The sequence below is a fragment of the Sinohyriopsis cumingii genome, chromosome 11 (assembly GCF_028554795.1).
Source record: "Sinohyriopsis cumingii isolate HCF-2022 chromosome 11, ASM2855479v2, whole genome shotgun sequence".
Lineage (NCBI taxonomy): Eukaryota > Metazoa > Mollusca > Bivalvia > Unionida > Unionidae > Sinohyriopsis > Sinohyriopsis cumingii.
In genome coordinates, this window is record NC_142971.1 from 3,616,632 (window position 1) to 3,636,736 (window position 20,105).

Consider the following 20,105-nt stretch of genomic DNA (forward strand, 5'->3'; position numbering starts at 1 on the left):
TGTTATCTCGTGGTAGTGAAAGAAGAGCACCCTGACTTTGCTCTTTTCACAACCTGGGTACAACTTTTTGTCATAATCATTACTCCTGTCTGTTGCAATACTAAAAGGCCCAATTTTCATGGCCTCTGCAATTTTAAGTATCTTCTTGTAAACACCTATCAATGTTAAATGATTTTGTTCTTGCACATGCATATTTTCTCCAATTTTGGAATTAGGAAACATCAGTTTGAACAAAGAACCAATGTAGTCTTCTACCGCTAGGGGTAGTCCGTGCTCTATTAAGAACTCTGTAGATAATGCCTCTGCATTTATAAAATTCATGGCCACAATTTAGTTCTTCTGTAAAAACAGAAGTTGCCTTAGTATTGGAGTTAGTAAAATGAGCTAATTCAAGTTTTCATTGTTTTACCACCATGACCAATATTAAAATCCTTTCCACACAGCCTGCAAGGGGTATGAAACTGCCCTAGAATGGAATGCTGTATTGTAATTTGTGTATTCATCTCTGAATCAGTTTTCCATCTTTTCCTAATCCATCAGTGAAATTATTTGAAAATAATTTTGCTCTAATACACACATCGACTAGAATAATCCTGACTTTACTTTAAGCGCCAAATATCTACAGACTGGTTCTGTACCAGATATGAATTCGAACAAAGGATCTGTGAGCAAAGTTTAAAAGTTAGAAAACCAGTCTGTTCTCTCCTAAGCCATACAGCTGCTATAAATAGAAACCAAGGTCAAAAGTTGAAAGCAGAAACCAGCATGTTTCTTGGAAGCTGCTATAATTATAACATAATACTGGTAGGAAAGTGCATGCATGTCAACAGACAAGCGTATTCTTATGTCATAGTTAAATAGAAGTTGACCTTTCTAGAATAGTCTGTGAGATTATTGGGATGTTAATAAAAATGAGAAAACAAATTATTTATTTTTTTAGGGGGATATACCGAAAAAGCGCAATTTAAATACATTTATGCAAAAAGCGTAATTTAGTGGAAAAAGTGTAATGATTACGCCAGAAGCATAATGGTTGGCATGTATGAGTGTAGTGTTTGTTTAGCTACCACTAACTCAAAACGTCTCATTTCTCTCATTTGTAAGAGAATGCAGGCTGGCCAGGCCAGTTAGCTGACTATGCTAGATACAGAAATTATATTCAATGCATGTTCTCATGAAAGTCACTCATATTTCATCAGCTGAGATGTCCATTTGTACACCTATCTGGTGAGACTTCAGTGTACATGAAATAAATAGCTCCCTTTTGACATTTGGCCAGTGCTTCTGGGTTATGTCTTGCATTTCTGTCTTCAGCGGTAGGTATAGAGGTACAGTCTTTCATGGTTGATGTGGATATTGTCTGTATAAGGTCCAAAATCTTTGCTTCTCTTTGACAGCAAACTGTCTTTAGGAAGGAACCATCAGACTGAGATTGGATGTAGTTCAGATCTCTGTATATCGTATGTAGCTCACTCACTCTAGTGTTACTGTTAGCACTGCGTGTATGATAAACTGCAAGTTCTTTCAGATAGCTGCTTTAGTAAGCATGTGTGGGAATAGCTATAAGAATTTGGCCATGTCAAGGCCCAAGAGAGATTCCATTGTTAGTGTGCATGTTTGGATATGTCAGTATTGGACCTCAAGGTGAAGGTTACATTGTTGTAGTCAAAATCATCTCTTCCATGAAGTCTGAACATGTCTGAAATCATGGAACAGTGTATCCCTTCATAGTGATGGAGGCTAACTTCTTGTATTCAAGAAGAGAAAAAGGGGGAAGTTCATCACTGAGGAACAGGTGCTGAGTGGTGTGAATTCACTAGTGTGACACCCGTCATTGTCCATGCACAAGTTACCCTTGTATGCCCTCAAAGTAGAATTTAACTGTATTCTTTAGAGGACATATTTATGACATGGCTAGTGAACATAAAAACTGGTTTGAACTGGGGTATAACATCAGCCATAAACCGGGTAGAAAGTGGAGTTATCCCATAATAGTTGCTTCCTTTTGTATATGAAATATAAAGACAAGATATTTATCCATATTTCCGGGAGGGCTGGATTTAGGAAAGAAAGTTATCCTAATGTACTGTGATTAGATCATGTATTTGACAGAGAAATAGCTTTTCATGATGCCATAATTTATGTCAATAATAAAAATATAACATAAAACTCAAATGAACAAATAAATTATGAAGCATACAGTAACACTTATTTGAAACTTTTCTTTGAAGATCTTCATGCAGCATGCAGAACTAATGGAGGCTACATACAATGGCTTAGTACCGATGCTGACCTGTTGCCAGAAGTGTTCCACCTTGTTCATTGCTCATCAAGAAAATGCATGAATAATATTGGGCTGCAAACTGTGTTTGCTCTGGCCTCTAACACAGATATGAATCCCACAGATATGCATGGATTTGATTTACTCCATAGCTGCACTAATCCTTTCCATACACAGCTCATGCCCGCGATAAATGTACTGAAAAAACTAAACCCATGATAATTGTGCTGTACCTTGATAAAAGAGTCTTCTTTGGTGCTGTTTTGTCTTTTATGCCTTATCACAGGGACCAAAATGTAATTATCAAGACCACTTTAGTGTGAATTTATTTTTTTCACAATAATTAATGCTTGCAATGGTTAATGGAGATTACTAAGAGCTATGCAATCACTGATGACAGTCTGGTTTTCAAATAGAGGAATAAATCTCACCACCCTAAAAAACTAATTCTAGAATAGACCATGGTATTGCATTTTAAAGATGAAGCCTGAATGGGACAAAAGGTTAAAGGTTACTGACCTTCATCTTGCGGCTCAAACTTGATCTGGATAATCTCAATGTCGGCATCCATAACTTCTTCACTAATCTTTTCATTATCTTTGCTTGCTGCGTACGATGCAGAATCTTCTTTTTGATCTACAAAGAAAACAGCACAAGCAGTGCACATGTAATGCATATGTCACACTTGATAGAACTATGGACAAATCAAAACTCCAGACGTTTTGGTCTGTTTTGTATTTTATGGCAAATCAACACATATGCCAAAGCAACTGAAGTAAAAAGCCTTGCAGAGGGATACATTGCAGCCCACTTTGGCTGATCTGATCACTAGAATACCCAATAAGTCACATGGTTTTTAAAACTTCAATCTGAAAGTGAATCAAAATTTCAATATTTTATTTACAGCATTTAAATCTGACCTTGCTAGAATGAAATTAATTTTTGTAACCTGACAGTGACAACCAACCGAGTAATTGTTATGGCAATTATTTTTGTGAGTAATCATTTCCAAGAATATAAACAGACTGAAAACCATATTAGTGTTCTCAATATCTGACATAGAAAAAGATGTAAAAAATCAGGATACATTGGAATGAATAGGAAATAATAACTACTGCTAAAGAACAGCAAAATTAAACACAAAAAACAAACTACCTATCTACCATAATTTTAAACTAGTGCAATAAGAAACACAGATATTCTTTTGCCTGATAAAGTTCTTAATTATCCCTCATCTAGTAAATCATCTACAGTATTCTCACACCATCCCATTTGTCTGTACCCTCCCCCCATTGATGTTAAAAACAGAATTCATCAAGAATATAAAAATGCACAAAATTATAAGTTCTAACATGGTTGTTGTCATGGGGTCCCAAACACTGTCAGCTTGTTGGCATTTTGAATCAAATGGGAGTTTCATTAGCAACACAGTCACCACCAGTCTTTTTTTTACGCCACAGATCTGATGTAGTTAATTATGGAAATCTCAATAATTCTGTAAATTTTAGATTGACATCTCTTTGAACACATGTATACAAGAGTTCCTCCTTTTTTATTTGTTCAATTTATTTTAGAACTATTAAAATGAGACACTGCAAATATTGGGTACAGACGAAACAGTTTTTATGAAATATACTATTCTAGAAAGCAGAAACAGACAGCAAGCAGCCAGTTTGTTTGTTTACATTGGGAGCTTCCATTTGCATTGAAACACCAATAATTCAAAAGTGCTAGGAACCCCTTGGTGACAATCAGGTTAGACATTATAAATCAGTGAGTCTATATTTTGTACATTCTGGCATAAAATCAAGTTCATAACCGTGCCTAATGACAATTTGAACAACCATCCAAATGTTTATTACATTTCAGAGGTCTCGCTAGGATTTTAAAACTGGGAGTCCAGGACTCCCATTTTCCTAAAAATAGGAGTCCCACCATCAAAAGTTGCAGTCCCTTCTTTCATACAGAATCAACACAGACATGAGTGCATCTATTTTTAGATGGAGAGGTTTTTGTAATGTAATCACTCACTATAATATAGCTTCATTACAACAGTCCATTGACAGGATCGTAAATTTATGGTTTATTTATTTGTATACATACTTGTAGTAATCTTAGGCAAATAAATAGTATCTGATTTGCGCTTTTCCCTGCATTTTTACAAATATGTGTCAAGTCAGAAAACAGATTTGACCTTAAAGTGCATCTTGCAAATTACACAACATAGCATTGTCCCATACGTTTCTGACCTACATAATTTGCATTTTAAAGTTAAATCTTTAATAAAATAATACCTAGGCTTTGGTTTCAATGATTTGTATATTTTTTCTGAATATATCTGCCCGATGATTTAAGAAAACAGACAATCTAATAAACTGGTACATCCCATACTTTGCAAAGTCCGCCATTATTTCCCATTAGGCATACTGGTTCACTTACAGTTTCAAATTAATTTAATGATGAAATAGTGTATAAGAGGCAGTTAATATATATCCAGATCACCGATTCTGATCTTAAAACACAAGTCTGTATGTTTCATCATCAAAGGATAGCATGCAGGAAATTGATAGTTGCTACCTTACTCTGAAAAGGGTTAATGGTCAATCAGCTATCAAAACATAATGCTTGTGAATGAGCAAGAGTTTGTTTGTCAACGTAATTTATATCAAAACTAGGCCTAGCTACTGATGCCTTGATGAATACATTTTGCTACAACGCTAGAACTAACCGAGATAAGGCGAGGGGCATTAAAACAAATATGGTATGGTCAGTCAATGTACCTCTTAAATAATCACAGGGCTAAGGCTTTTTCACTTTCCTAACAGAAGAAGGTGAAGTTTACATTTTTAGGCGACTTGTCACCCTCACTTACGAATGGCATTTTGTATAAGTCTCAACATGTCTTGATTCTGAGGTCACATGTACTGCCTATTCCGCTAAATTCGGAAATGAACACAATAATGAAAGCTAAAGTTGTTTATTTGAAGTACTTTTATAAATGACCGCATGTATATCTCTAGGTCTTTCTGCCTCTGAAGTCAATCACTGTAAACATCTGTACATTTCCACCTGGCCACCAGTCAAAACCTTTGAACATGCCGCCCAGCTATTGCATCATGTTCTTTTTTATGTACTCTTATAAAATGGCAACATGTATGTACATCAAGGGGTCTTTCAGTCAATGAATTCTGTCAATGTAAATATCAGCACAGCTAACTGATCAACACATTTTCCCACAAAGCAGGTGGCTGACGCAGGACTGGCAAGTCTTTGAATTTTGTCGCACACCTATTAAATGCGTACGGAGGACTCCCACCTCCATGATTTTTTGCATCCAGATATGCTTAATTAAGCATTTCCGAGATCTCTGCATGTTTTTAATAATTATAGATCCAAGGGAGCTATGTTTGGGATACTTTAAGTTTTAATTAGACTTTTCTGTACCACCACCATAATTCATTTTAGTCACGATAAACAACTGAATTCCTTTTCATTTTCATAATTATAGTAATCAAATATGGATTCAGAATTTGTAAAAACTACAAAAGTGTTTACCACTTTGTACATAAATAAAATATATTTTAAAAATCATTCCACTAATAGGGCATAATAATCAGAAATCATCAGTAACACAAAACACAGCACGTGACGTAAAGCAAGTAAACCCATGCCTTATCCTTTCTTTGTTATGATAATATTCTCATGTGCAATCTTATCACAAATAGTATCATTCAATAAAGAGGGCACTGTATACTAATTTATTCCATATAATATAGGCAGTGGACATTTACTAAGTTTTTATTAGAAAATATCAAAATTAGCAAAATGTTTATCTAATCAGTAACATAAGTTTCGGGGCCCTGGGTGGCAGAGTGGTCTAAGGCACTTGCATTTATTGATCACTGCCATTTCACTTCTGTCAGCATAGGTTTGAGTCTCTGGCTTGGCCAACATGGATATGTGAGAAATTTTATCAATCTCCCATAGGTTGGTGGTTTTTCCAGGGCTCTTTCTCCACCAGATAAACTGGCCACAATGTATAGCCTATCATGTACTTAAAAATGGCATTTAAACCCACAACAATAACATAGGTTTAAGTTCTGTTCAAATGGGACCTTTTGAAAAGCAGGTAGTAGTTGTCCGGAATAAACTTTCTCAATAGAAACCAAAAGGTTATTGCTGAAAAACATGCAATGACTGACTTCAGTGTAGCGCCCCTGCAAACCAAACTATCATGCACCTTTCCTGTTTATGACATCAAAACATTTGACAATAAAGTTGTTATTTTAACAAACACACAAAAATTATTGCTTTCAAAATGGTGAAACCGATGTCTTGCAGTCTGAACAATCCAACTAAAATTTGATTATAACCTTTATTTTGCATCCCCTGCTCACTATGTACTGATGATATGTGTGTATCTGTGGCTGATCTATCCTGTCCTGGACCTGGAGAGGACAGAGTACTTGTTTGGATTGGATGACTGATTATCTCCCTTGATCTTACTTCATCCTGCTCAAAAGGGTTCTGATCTGAGGCCTCAGAATGGATGGTGGGCAGTAGCATTGTCTTCTGTCTTGGAGACTCTATACTTGGTCTTGAGTCATTATTTCCATCTGCCAAAACAGTATGTGAAACTGTGATTGTCTCAGTTGTCTCCCCTGATGATACAGTATTGTCCAGCCGTACTTCACAATGTGATTCTGATTTCTGACGAGTTGTGTTCACGGAAGATGTAATAGGACTTGATTCTTGGTAAGTATATGAAACTGTCCTTGAAAGATTTGTGTCCTCAGTGGATATTATTGTATCCTCATCGAGACCTCTCTTCCCTGGATACGTAATACAACCATGTGCCATATCAGAATAAACTGTTTTTACCATGGAATTCTCCCTTGTGGAAATGTTATCACATGATCTGTTCTCTGAAACTGAATCCTGTTGGGGCTGAGAGTGTGTACTTTGATCATCAATTCTTGTATGCAAATTAATATTTGAAGATTCCGAAGTTAATCTCATCCCTGTCACTTGACCTTTTTGCATTTGATTTTGTACCTGCTTTTTATTAGCACTTACCAAATGAGTACTCTCTCGAATTTGTTCTGTGAAGGTGGATTTATTAAAAGGAAGAAGCCCTGGAAGCCTTCTGTGATATCTACGAGGCAGTACATGACCATGCTTATCTAACCCTCTTCCACCTCTCTCTATTCGAGGATATTTGAAGAAAGAGGAGTCAACTGTGAGTGGTGAAGACTCTGATATATTTTCATCACCTGAATGTTCTCTTGATGCTAGACTGTGGTGCCTTCTTTCTATCTCCATTTGCTGTGGTTCTGATGATGTGTTGCCATTTATGTTAATGGAAACATTGCTATTCTGTACAGAATTCCATGAAATTTCCAACTCGGAGGACTTTGATGGGGTCTGTTTCAAAGTTTTCTCTGCTTCAATCTGTAATAAAAAGTAAGGAGATCTATCTTATTCAAAAATTAACAAATACACAATAAATGAATTAAAGTATCTAATTATATGTACATGTATATCTGGTACATTCAAATTTTCCTCATGTATACATCCTAATCTGATGTTGTCATTACTCTCAGTAAAAGATACCATATGCACAAAGTGTACTGACCATATTACACTTGTGCTGGTGGAGGGTACGTTTGAGTGTAGTTTAGTGAACTATACCTGCAAAATCTTCTGTCACTGGCAGTACTTCTCTCACCATATGTATCTTTCACTCAACTCCTCTCCATGCATGGATTTTGTCTGGCTAATTTGTGGATTAGCGGATACAGCCATATATATAAAGGATGTACCAATGGTGGCAACACGGGTTGTAGATCAATTTGGTCCAATAACCAACATTACAGTGAAGCTCTGGCCTGACTCTTCCTATAAATCCTGAATATTTCACCATGTACTAAAAAAACTAAATATCACTGAAGTACTGACTGATTTCCATTCTAATGTGCTTCTAAAATGTAGGAACATCCAAAAAACTAAATATCATTAAAGTACTGACTGATTTCCATTCTAATGTGCTTCTAAAATGTAGGAACATCCAAAAAACTAAATATCATTAAAGTACTGACTGATTTCCATTCTAATGTGCTTCTAAAATGTAGGAACATCCAAAAAACTAAATATCATTAAAGTACTGACTGATTTCCATTCTAATGTGCTTCTAAAATGTAGGAACATCCAAAAAACTAAATATCATTAAAGTACTGACTGATTTCCATTCTAATGTGCTTCTAAAATGTAGGAACATCCAAAAAACTAAATATCATTGAAGTACTGACTGATTTCCATTCTAATGTGCTTCTAAAATGTAGGAACATCCAAAAAACTAAATATCATTAAAGTACTGACTGATTTCCATTCTAATGTGCTTCTAAAATGTAGGAACATCCAAAAAACTAAATATCATTAAAGTACTGACTGATTTCCATTCTAATGTGCTTCTAAAATGTAGGAACATCCAAAAAACTAAATATCATTAAAGTACTGACTGATTTCCATTCTAATGTGCTTCTAAAATGTAGGAACATCCAAAAAACTAAATATCATTAAAGTACTGACTGATTTCCATTCTAATGTGCTTCTAAAATGTAGGAACATCCAAAAAACTAAATATCATTAAAGTACTGACTGATTTCCATTCTAATGTGCTTCTAAAATCCAAGAGATAAGTTAAGGGCTACTCAAATTATGGAACAACTTAAACTACAGTAGAAAAACAATTAACTGGATCACAGGGGTCAGGTCAGACATGATAAAAATTTGTGACAACATGTATATTTACAGCACAGATATGGCTATTTCATGTTGTCACAGATTTTCACCTTATTTTACGGATAAAACATCAGACTCCTGTGATGGGATATATCTAGCTGATGATAAAACTGAAGTTAATAAAACCAAGAGTTAGCCTACATATATCTGCTTATTGTGCCCCAGTCGTCATGATGGAATTATTGTGCCCAGTCACAGTGTGAATACACTATAGGCACAACATTTTTCTTACCCTTTCTCTTATTACGGCAAACTGATGCTCACATGTATGCACTGACTGGTCAATATTGAAGCATTTCAGTCAGTTTGTATCACTGGGTGATGATAGCTTTGAGGTAATTTGAGTTGACTGCAGTCGGGGGCAATTTTCATGACTGTTTGTTTCCAGAACAGCTTGACTTGGACTATGCAAAACTTTGATGAGTCAAGTTTTCATTCCTGATTTTATTGTGTTTTGTTCATTAGTTCTTCCTATTCCATTTCTTCATGGAAAGAAATTTCTGCAAACAGGGGGTGTACTTTCTTGAAAGGCAACAAATTCGAGTTGACAATGAAATCATATTTCAGCAAACGACTAAGCGTGGTCTCAGGATAAATGCAGGGATCAACTTATCTTGTTTGGTGTACTATACCGGTATCTCTACTTTTGATGTCACAAGGATTATTTTTGTTCGCATATTTCTTCATTTGTTTTTACCATTGCTTTTTCATCAATTTCAGGTGAAGGTTAACTGTCATTTGTCTTTGAAAATTCAGAGTTCACAACCCAATATTAGTCAAAATGGAGTAAATCCAGTTGATGGGTATGTCATCACACTACAATGTCGAACAAGTGTATATAGTTCTTGCCTTCAATAAGTAATGCAAATCTGAAAGTTGTGATTTGATTGGTGAACAACATGGTCAAAAGAACATGACCTCTTATTGGTATTTGTCAGATCTACATACATGACTGGGGGCCTTGAGTGGCCGAATGGTCTAAAGGGCTCTCCATTACGGATCACTGCCATGTCACCTCTGTCTGTGTAGGTTCGAGTCTCAGGCTCGGCCATTGTGGATATGTGCGAAAGCTTGCTGGTAGCTTCTCGTAGGTCGGTGGTTTTTTCTAGGGTTTTCCCAGGTTCTTCCTCCACCATTAATACTGGCTGCCATGTATAGCCTATCTTGTGCAGAAAAATGGTTTTAAACCCTATAACAACAACAACAACGACATGTAGGACTGTGGCGATCCGATTTTAATCAGATTGATGGACTCCCACTGTTCTGGGTACAATGTATCTAAAAGTCCTATTTAATAGTCTTGGGGTATACAAAAGTCCTATTTAATAGACCTGGATTATCTATAGGTCCATTGTAATGAAATGGGGTATATAAAAGTAAAATATACCTTGCTGATTACTGGTCTTGCATCATTTACAGAAAAGACTTTAAAATTTTCACTAGAGGGTATTTCAGGTATTTATTTATTTGTATTATATGAAGGTGCACCCAAGATATAAGTGGTCTGCTTACGTCCATACTTAAATACTTCCATAGATCAGATGGCATTTTTGACGTGTTCAATGGCTCTCTTTGTCCTGAGCCCGATTCACAAGCTTGGTTTCCCAGGCAGTTCTTTACATCATTTGGAACATTTTCATTAAGTTCAAGACTCCAAACTATTCATCTCAGAAAGGCCTCTGTTTGAACAATTCCTTGCTGGTCTTCATTTCCTGAGTTACTAGCTTGGAATGCAGCTCTGTTACCAACATAAACGTAAAAGATGACAGTTCTTCCTCCAGACTGCTGATTTCCTGAAGTTCATAAACAATGATATTTGGATATTGTAGGAATTTCAAACCATTGCCCCTAAACACATACTCAACAGCCCTGAGAAATAGTTTGTTGGGACAAGTTCTTGACACATTGCAAGTTCATGTTACCAACACAAACCTAAAAGATGTCAATTCTTCCTCCAGACTGCTGATTTCCTGAAGTTCATAAATATTGATATCTGGATATTGTAGGGATTTCAAACCATTGCCCCATAACACATACTCGATAGCCCCGAGAAGCTGTTTGTCACGACAAGTTGAGGTCTTGACACACTGCAACTTCATGACTTTGAGAACTGACCGGTTAGCAACGAAGTTTACATACACGTGTGCGCTGTATTCCTCAGAAATCTTTCCTTTAAATGAGTCATCAAGTGATTACTTTCAACTGAGTCTGGTCAACGGGATTTAATTTATATAGTTGCAGTCTTGGAACCCATCTTTCAATACAAAAAAGAAAGCTTCCTCTTCTACCACTAGTTCTAAAGGCTTGTGGTGCATAATGACAGTGAAGTTTTCTACATCTCTCATGTACATGTTGAAATGTTCTCACATGACTGCTATAACCTCATACTCTACTTGATTGTAGCAATTGTCAATGCCCGTAATGCTGGCATTGGTAAAATGTTTCCATCCTGCACTAACATAGCATGTAAAGTGATGGAACTCAGATCCGCAAGAACTGATATGCTTTATTTGGAATCATAAAATGCCATTATGGTGCTATGATGAACTCTTTCTTCAGACTTTTAAATGTGTTTTTTTGCTGACCACTAAACTCTACACTTTTTGGGATGTAAGAGTTCACTTAACATGCTATAATCTGGAATAAAACATGCATAATAATTTATCATTGCAAGAAAACTCCTTACTTCTGATGTATTCACAGGAGGTCTTGCTTTTCCACTGACATAAGTAAATGCTAGGACCAATTCAAGTGAAATACCGGTAGACACCCTGAAGACTAATCAAAGATAGTGCCACTAAACTTTGTATTCCCTTGAGTCCACTACACTTTGTATTCCCTTGAGTCCACTACACTTTGTATTCCCTTGAGTCCACTACACTTTGTATTCCCTTGAGTCCACACTACCATCCCCTTTTTAACATTGCAATACCTTGCATTATGGACTAAATTTTTTCTTTGTGGGGAAAGGGGTTTTAAAAAATAAAAAAATATTCAGCCCACAAAGAGCTGGAAAAGAAATACTTTCTCTGATTTGAGAAAAAGAGAACTAAATATACCATTATATTAGCTGAAAAACTGTTTCTTGCAATAACAGAAACAAAAACCATGTAACAAGGTAAAACGTCGACTTTGTGTCAATTTTCCATTCACAAAATAATGTGAAAAGTTTTAAAAGAGTTATTGTCATAGGGTTTAAAGCCATTTTTTCAGCACAAGATAAGCTATACATGGTGGCCAATATAAATGGTGGAGGGAAAGAAAGAACCATCAACCCACAAGACACTACTGGCAAGCTATCTCATGTAACCACACTAACATAGCCTGAGACTTGAACCCATGCAGAGGTGAGATGGCAGTGATCTGTAATGGTGAGCGCTTTAGACCACTTGGGGCCCCTTAAAAGAGCTGTATACTCTGTAGTCAATTTGTCATAATTAATTTGATATAAATGCCTGAAATTATACATGTACCAATGAAATTCAAACCAAAATGTAAAATGATCCTTACAAAATGAGTATAAATTTACTTACTGTAAACAAATTGGAAACAAATTATGACTTACTGGAAACATCAAGTGCATTACAAATACAATTTATCATTTTATCCAATAAACGTATGAAATACTGACTTCAAGGGAAACAGTTACCACTTTTTGACTGTAATGTAAACAACTCAAGGGACTATTTAACTGGTGTGGAGTTCTGACATTTTTGAGATTTTCTTTCCAACTAAGGTTTCTGTGTGTGTTTTGTTTTGAACAAAATCATAAACTGATGGATAGAATTAATACTGTTTTCTACAAATCAGAGCACATATGTATTTTTCTCAAGCTATTCTGGACCCTAAAATTATTTTTGAGAAGTCCCATGCAAGAATCTGAATCTCGGTAGTTGATCCCTTATACGGCAAGCATGGTGGAGCCAAAAAAAATTCTAATATTTTAAACAAGTTGTAATAGTGTTTGATCAGTATTTGACTCACCTGATATGAAAATATACAAAAACATGAATTTAATCAAATTTAAACATTATGAATATTTTTGAACTTTATACGCTTACTTCTAATTTTAGTCACTAGTGTCATACTGGCTAGAGAGGGGTCATTTCACCCAAGTATTAGATGAGCATGGACCCCATGCCACTATTTTTTCGGTTTCTGGCAAGATTTTTTCAGCACTAAATACAATATTAAATAATTCAATTTGCCAGCAATAAAGTCACATTTTTCACTGTTGTAAGGTAGTCCATTAACATTCAGCCCTCTGAAGGCTCCTTCCAGCACCATGTTGTATTGTTTATAAGACTTGTGAAAAAACATAAGCTGCAGGTCTAAAATTTGCAGAGGTCAGCTCACTTGGTGTGTCCCTGGGAAAGGCCATTTACTCTCATTCCTCTACATGATTAAGCCAGTAACATTGCCATTAAAATCAACAACAACAAAAAAATGCTTATTTTTAATCTTGCCGTCAGCGTCTTTCTTCCATGAACACTAACCGTTGTGTACACACTCTAACAGCATTCATCATCATGATCTGTACACATACTCCAGGCATTTCATCCTCCAAATCTGAAATATGGTCCTCAGATTTCTTTCTTTACAGCTTTATGGTTTATCCAAAGTCTTCTGAAATCATTCAATGGACTACAGTAATAGCAAGTTTGGCCTTTGGCTGAGCATTCATCCTTGTTGAAATACTCTCCACCAGGCATTTGCTATTGTGGGAATACTCTCCACCTGGCATTTGTCATTGTGGGAATACTCTCCACCTGGCATTTGTCATTGTGGGAATACTCTCCACCTGGCATTCGTCATTGTGGGAATACTCTCCACCTGGCATTTGTCATTGTGGGAATACTCTCCACCTGGCATTTGTCATTGTGGGAATACTCTCCACCTGGCATTTGTCACTGTTGGAGTACTCTGCTGATTGGCCTGCTTTCACTTCTGAGTTTGGCCCTCTTAGTGACTTTACATTTTCTTCCTGTATTCACAGCCTCCCAATCCATGATAGATGTCTGCACCCTGGCCAGATCCAGGGTTCTACAAAGATCTAATGTGTTGGTCAAGAACTTGAGACAAAAACCTCCTGCAAATATAGCCTAAAGTGCTGTTTTACCTGTGATAGAATTTCAGCATCTTCACTTGTAAAATTGGAGTTCTGAGCTAGCTTTCGCAATTCCTTTATAAATTCACCCAATGTTTGTCCTTTTTGTTTGTTCATGCCTGTAAACATATTTGTGAGGTCTACTTGCTTATTTGCTCCTATGTTTTTCTTTCATTTTTTTTTCCATCCCAGACATGAAATCAGGTATTTGGAGTAAAAAGCTGAAATCTGGGAAACAATATCACAAATAACCTTTCTATACTGTTGATATGACCATCCATTTAGGAATACCGAAAGTCGTAACAAATTTTCAAGATGGCCACCATAGATGCTTGTATGGAACCATTTACTTTCAGGAATAACCAGACATCATAAGTCTTCTGGTGAAAACTGCATATCGACATGACAATCCATTCAGGAGAAGTAAGGATAACAAGATTTTCAAGATGGCTGCTGTGGAGATTAGACTGGTACCATTTTCATTTAGTACCAACTAGACGTCATAAGTCTTTCAGTGAAAACCCCAAACTGATATGACCATCCATTCTAGAGAAGTAGTTACAAGATTTTTTTAGATGGCTGCTGTGGTGTCCATATTGGATGTCTGAGCAGCAACATATTCATACTGGAAGAACAAGACCTTGGGATAAGTGTGTGAGTAAAGTTTCATGACAATCAAAATAGTTTAGGAGGAGTAGCGATAACAAACTTGTGCTAATGGATCAACAACAATCGATGACAGACAACAGCCATTTCATAAGTTCTTCTGGTCAATGACCAGTTGAGCTTAAAATGGGAAAAGGGCTTGAAATAGTTGATCACAAAAGAAAGCATAATATGTATACATGAAATTTGAGGACTCTGACTGGTTGATAATAAAAAGCGCAATTTTACTTTATAAAAATCATGAGAGTTTATCATATGTGTAACTTATAAAATAGAAATAATGTTTTATTGAAGAAATTATAGTCTTTTTACAGACATGACTTATTAAATACTGAAAGTAGGACCTGATTCTTTATTGGAAGCACATGTTTCATACATATGTACATGTATATAACAAAATACAGCAGTTCATAAGGTTTTCTCCACAAAGCTTGCATCAAGGATCGGTCTATACTGAGATATATACGTTTAATTAAGAGTGTTTAGAAATCTAAAGTGATTGAAATTTGGTATGCAAGTGTATTTCCATAGGTTTACTATTGGAGTTTATTTAGTACAATATATGTATGTGTGTAGGCAGTGCTAAAAAATCCAACAGCTAGACTCATTTCTAATTTCAGATTGGACCCCTTCTGTATTCTAAGTGAGGTGCCCATTAGACATGTAGAAAAAAAGTCTAATTTGCCTGAGAAAATTTTGACTGCACTGATGAAATGTGGAAATTATTTTGAAAGACTAGTAAATTACTAATATGTATCCCATATGTGCTCCTGACACTTATGAAAATTGTCTAATTACATGTTGAACGCTGTTATGTGATGCTCTGGGTCCAAAGAACAACATCGCGATATAAGCAGGATTGTGTTAATTTTTTTCTTGAAAAAAAAAACTTCCCCATAGAAAATGTGCACTGAAATTTCAATGTCATCAGTTTCAACTAACCTCTTCATTATATATCATTTGTTTTGTTCATTTGTTCTGTCTGAACTTGATTGCTTTTCTTTATTTTCATTAACAAATATAACATTGCAATATGTTTCAAACAATTTCAGAAGATAAGGTAACATTAAACGCATGGCTAGGATTAAAAATCTGCTAGCGATACGAATAATCTGCTTTTCTGAGAGCATGTATTTAGAATATTAAACAGATAGGAAATTAAGAAATGGGAGCCATGCTGCCATCATGTTATATGCAGAACTGCATTATAATGAATCGTGTTATAACAGGTTTTGCCTGTATCATACTTCTATCGAAAAATGTAGTCTAGTGGATACCTGTTCCAGCACTCATTGCAACTTATGCAGTGATGTATGACAACTTAATACGATTAAGGCTAGCATGTATACATGACAAGCTGTTAATTGATTACTTTATTGTTAATTGATTGCTTTATTGTTAATTGATTACTTTATTGTTTTAGGCAAAAATAATGAATCAATATCTTAATTTTGTAATGGTCATTTTTACTGCTATTGTGTTATGCAAGATGTTTGAAGTTAAAGTTTAATGAATAATAATAAAGCTAGTGTAATGAAACATATTAAGCATCCTCTATAAACATCAAAAATTGCAAACAGAAACTGTATCAATCACGACATGCTTCCAATGCTAATGGACATACAGATAAACAATGCTAAAATGGACATACAGGTAATCAATGCTAAAATGGACATACAGATAAACAATGCTAAAATACTTTTTCAAGGACACTGATTTTCAGGTCACAGAAGGACTAACTGTTAAGTAGTCACATTGGTTTCATGCCCATTTACCTAAGTCTAACTAACAGGTATTCTGCAGATTGGCCATGGCTGATTACAAATATTAAAAGGAGATAAGCACAAGGGAAAATTTGGTGAGTGAGATCAATCCATGACAGTAATAAAATTAAAATTCTTACCAATGGGTGAAATCGTTGCTGAGCTGAGAGAAATGTCTCACATAACTGCTCCACCTCGCTTATCTTAAGAACCTGTGCTGCTTCTAGAAGAGGGCATACTGAATTTGAGTCCACAGAAATGTCACTGGTGTAACAAAATTTAACCAGGGCTTTTACAGCCTCACAGTTCAGTTGGTGAAGTGGAATGTTTGCTATTCTATCATTATAACCAAGATCTGAATTCATAACATTTCGAAGATATGGACTGAATGCAGCCATAATAACCATGTGGACTCTTATTACCATTTTACCAACAAGAATGTTCAAGTCCAAAAGTTCCTCTTTTCTGTACATATCCTGGAGGTTTTCTTGCAGATGAGATTTCTGATGGTCACAGTGAAAACTGCAGGCCAGTACAAGTGGACAGTTCTCCCCACTCATTGTTGCTAATGGTCTTACCATTCGGCAATGATCAAGTAACTGACAAAGTGACCCTGAAAAGAATCAACAAAAAGGTTTATAACAATCACAAAAGCCAAAGCTCTAAATAGGAACTTGAAAATCCAAGTATTTTACTCACTAATCCAAATTAAATTCATAAATAGGTTGAAACGATGCAAAGATAAGAAAATACAAAGCTGTACAATCCCTTGCTAAAACACCATTTATTATAACACAGTTCCCATTATAAGGCAAGTATAGCTAGGGATCCCATTTCATTAAGTGGTAGTAAAATTATGTGCATCATATGACTATGAATGTAGAAGTCTGGAATTCTTTCACTTAAAACAAAAATGGAATCAAAGTCCTAAAAATTGGAGTCCCAACAAGACCTCTTTTTTCCCTTGCAATAATTCAGGCATTATGCACATGTTGTTTTGTCATCAATATACATGTAAATGTCAATAGATTGCCAATGCTAATTCTTTGTGAAATATTTAGCAATATATATCTAAGGCAATAAATATGGTTCTGATACTACAAAATACAGTTAATTAGCTTAAATATGAAATAAACAAATTTGCCAAGACACCGGAAGAAGAAACAAATGACAATATTCCACTGACTTTTTCCTTTTCATCTTGTACAACACATTTTAGAACACATACCAGTCTCTTAAACTTTAATTCCATTTCAGCTTTAGAGTCAAAACTGCAAATAAATGCTTAATAACTCTTATCAACTCCAATCCAGTTTCAGGAAAAAACTGCAAATAAATGATCTGAGAGATGTGAAGTCTAGTGAATGTTATGCTCTGCATGTTTCGTGTTACAAGTGGTACTAGTCATGACACCTCCAACATGTAGTTAATATTATCTCAATGCTTTTGTGATTCTGCACCCCATGGGAAATCTCTAATTCCATGATTCATTCAACAAATCTCTCGGTATCTTGGTATTATGTTTACCTCGTCAGAATTATGTACATTACTTTCTGCCAGCAGATCTCATGACAATCTAGATCAACCTTAGCCATTCACTTGGCACAAAAGAAAGTATATGTATGCAAACTACCAATGAAAATCACACATCTATAATTACTCAAACATGAAAGTCTATCTGCCCATTTTACAGAAAAACATGATTTTATTATGGTTTATGATGAATTTGCTATTTCTCTTATGGACTAGATGTCAAAAGTTGCAGAGTACCATTTTTTTGATCAAATTGATGATGGCCTTGACAGTCAATTAAAATGTGTCAATCTCCTTACCTACTAAGATCTGACCTATCTGTCTTTGCCTGATCTGTTATAATCACTTGGAATCTGTTTGATAACTTACACACTTCACGACTGATACTCGCTTTGCAGAAACTGTCAAATAAAAGAAGTTTGTCAAATATAATTGTGTACCCAGGACATGGCTTTGGAGTTCTCATGCAAACCAAATTATAAACATGTGTCTCTGAGAACCTTGCAATGTACTTCAAAATAACGCATTCATCTTGTAAGGGACTATATTTAAAGTTTCTACTGACAGGACTGTAATGACAATGTACTTCAAAATAACGCATTCATCTTGTAAGGGGCTATATTTAAAATTTCTATTGACAGGACTGTAATGGCAATGTACTTCAAAGTAACGCATTCATCTTGTAAGGGGCTATATTTAAAGTTTCTATTGACAGAACTGTAATGGCAATTTACTTCAAAATAATGCATTCATCTTGTAAGGGGCTATATTTAAAGTTTCTACTCATCTTGTAAGGGGCTAAATTAAAGTTTCTATTCTTGTAAGGGGCTATATTAAAAGTTTCTATTCATCTTGCAAGGGGCTATATTTAAAGTTTCTATTCTTCTTGTAAGGGGCTATATTTAAAGTTTCTATTCTTCTTGTAAGGGGCTATATTTAAAGTTTCTATTCATCTTGTAAGGGGCTATATTTAAAGTTTCTATTCTTCTTGTAAGGGGCTACATTTAAAGTTTCTATCGACAGGATTGTAATGAGGGAGCACTATAGTATTTTTTGTCAGGAAATTTATGAAAAATGCCTTCAGTAACAAGTTTCTTTCCTATTCCAAAAATGGCAAAAAATTTGTCCTACAGTTATAAAAACCAGATATGTTACCTGACTTGAAAGTTGTTTTTTTCCAACAAAGTAATTTATAACAAATATGTTCAAAATATTGTCTGCTTGTAACATTCACAGTTAGGGTTTTTAAGAAAATAAGCAACTTTTACTCAACTTTCAAAGCTTTCTCCTAAGGACAACACTGTAACAAAGTAAGAATGGCATGATAAAATTATATTCATTAGTAAATAAACCAATCTACAACTATAGCAACAGTCATAATTTTGGGTTGATGTACGAAAAATATTTCTCCTGTTACAAAGCAAAGATTTTTCAATCATATATTTACACTATTTTGAATCAGTTGGCATTTATGTCTTCATTTTGTCTGCATATTTACATGCATTGGAAGAATAAATTTCAAATAGTATGGTTGACTACTTGACAAAGAGACAAATCTGGTCGCCCAACAAAAACATCTGACTGTCCAGTTTTAAAAAGTCTTAAAAAATATTTTCAATAAAATGTGAATTACTCAGTTCAAATATTCTCTGGAGTTATTAAAAATTGTATGAAAATGAAGACCAAAGTTTTCATTTATTTAGACAGTAGATTTTATTAAGTTTGGATCAAGACAAGCATACTTATTCTAAAGCTTGAACAGCAAAAGCTGTTTGTTTTGCTGACTTCAACTCTTGAGACATCCGACTGACTGGTTTTCATTTTTACTTGCCCTGTACCACTGGGAAACAGATTTTTTCATCCTAACATGATACCTGTTTATCTGGATCTGTTCAAACTGGGCTCCAACAACATGACAAAAACTGACCATGGGAAAGCACTGGCTGGGAACCGT

At 35.2% G+C, this 20,105-nt stretch overlaps 1 protein-coding gene across 11 annotated transcripts in view; it reads right to left on the minus strand.

Annotated features, from left to right (window-relative positions):
• Positions 1-20,105, minus strand: part of LOC149787539 (uncharacterized) — a 40,487-nt gene that overhangs the window by 15,183 nt on the left and 5,199 nt on the right. For 5 of the 11 annotated variants that reach the window (XM_089973674.1, XM_089973673.1, XM_089973675.1 and 2 more), the window contains 4 exons: positions 18,451-18,552; positions 16,759-17,231; positions 6,655-7,732; positions 2,801-2,917 (listed from right to left, as the gene is read on the minus strand). In XM_089973674.1, coding sequence (XP_089829800.1) covers positions 2,801-2,917; positions 6,655-7,732; positions 16,759-17,199 — 1,636 coding nt within the window. In that variant the 5' untranslated portion in view covers positions 17,200-17,231; positions 18,451-18,552. The remainder of the gene's footprint in view (positions 1-2,800; positions 2,918-6,654; positions 7,733-16,758; positions 17,232-18,450; positions 18,553-20,105) is intronic. The other 6 variants (XM_089973681.1, XM_089973678.1, XM_089973679.1 and 3 more) reach the window with 2 other exon arrangements.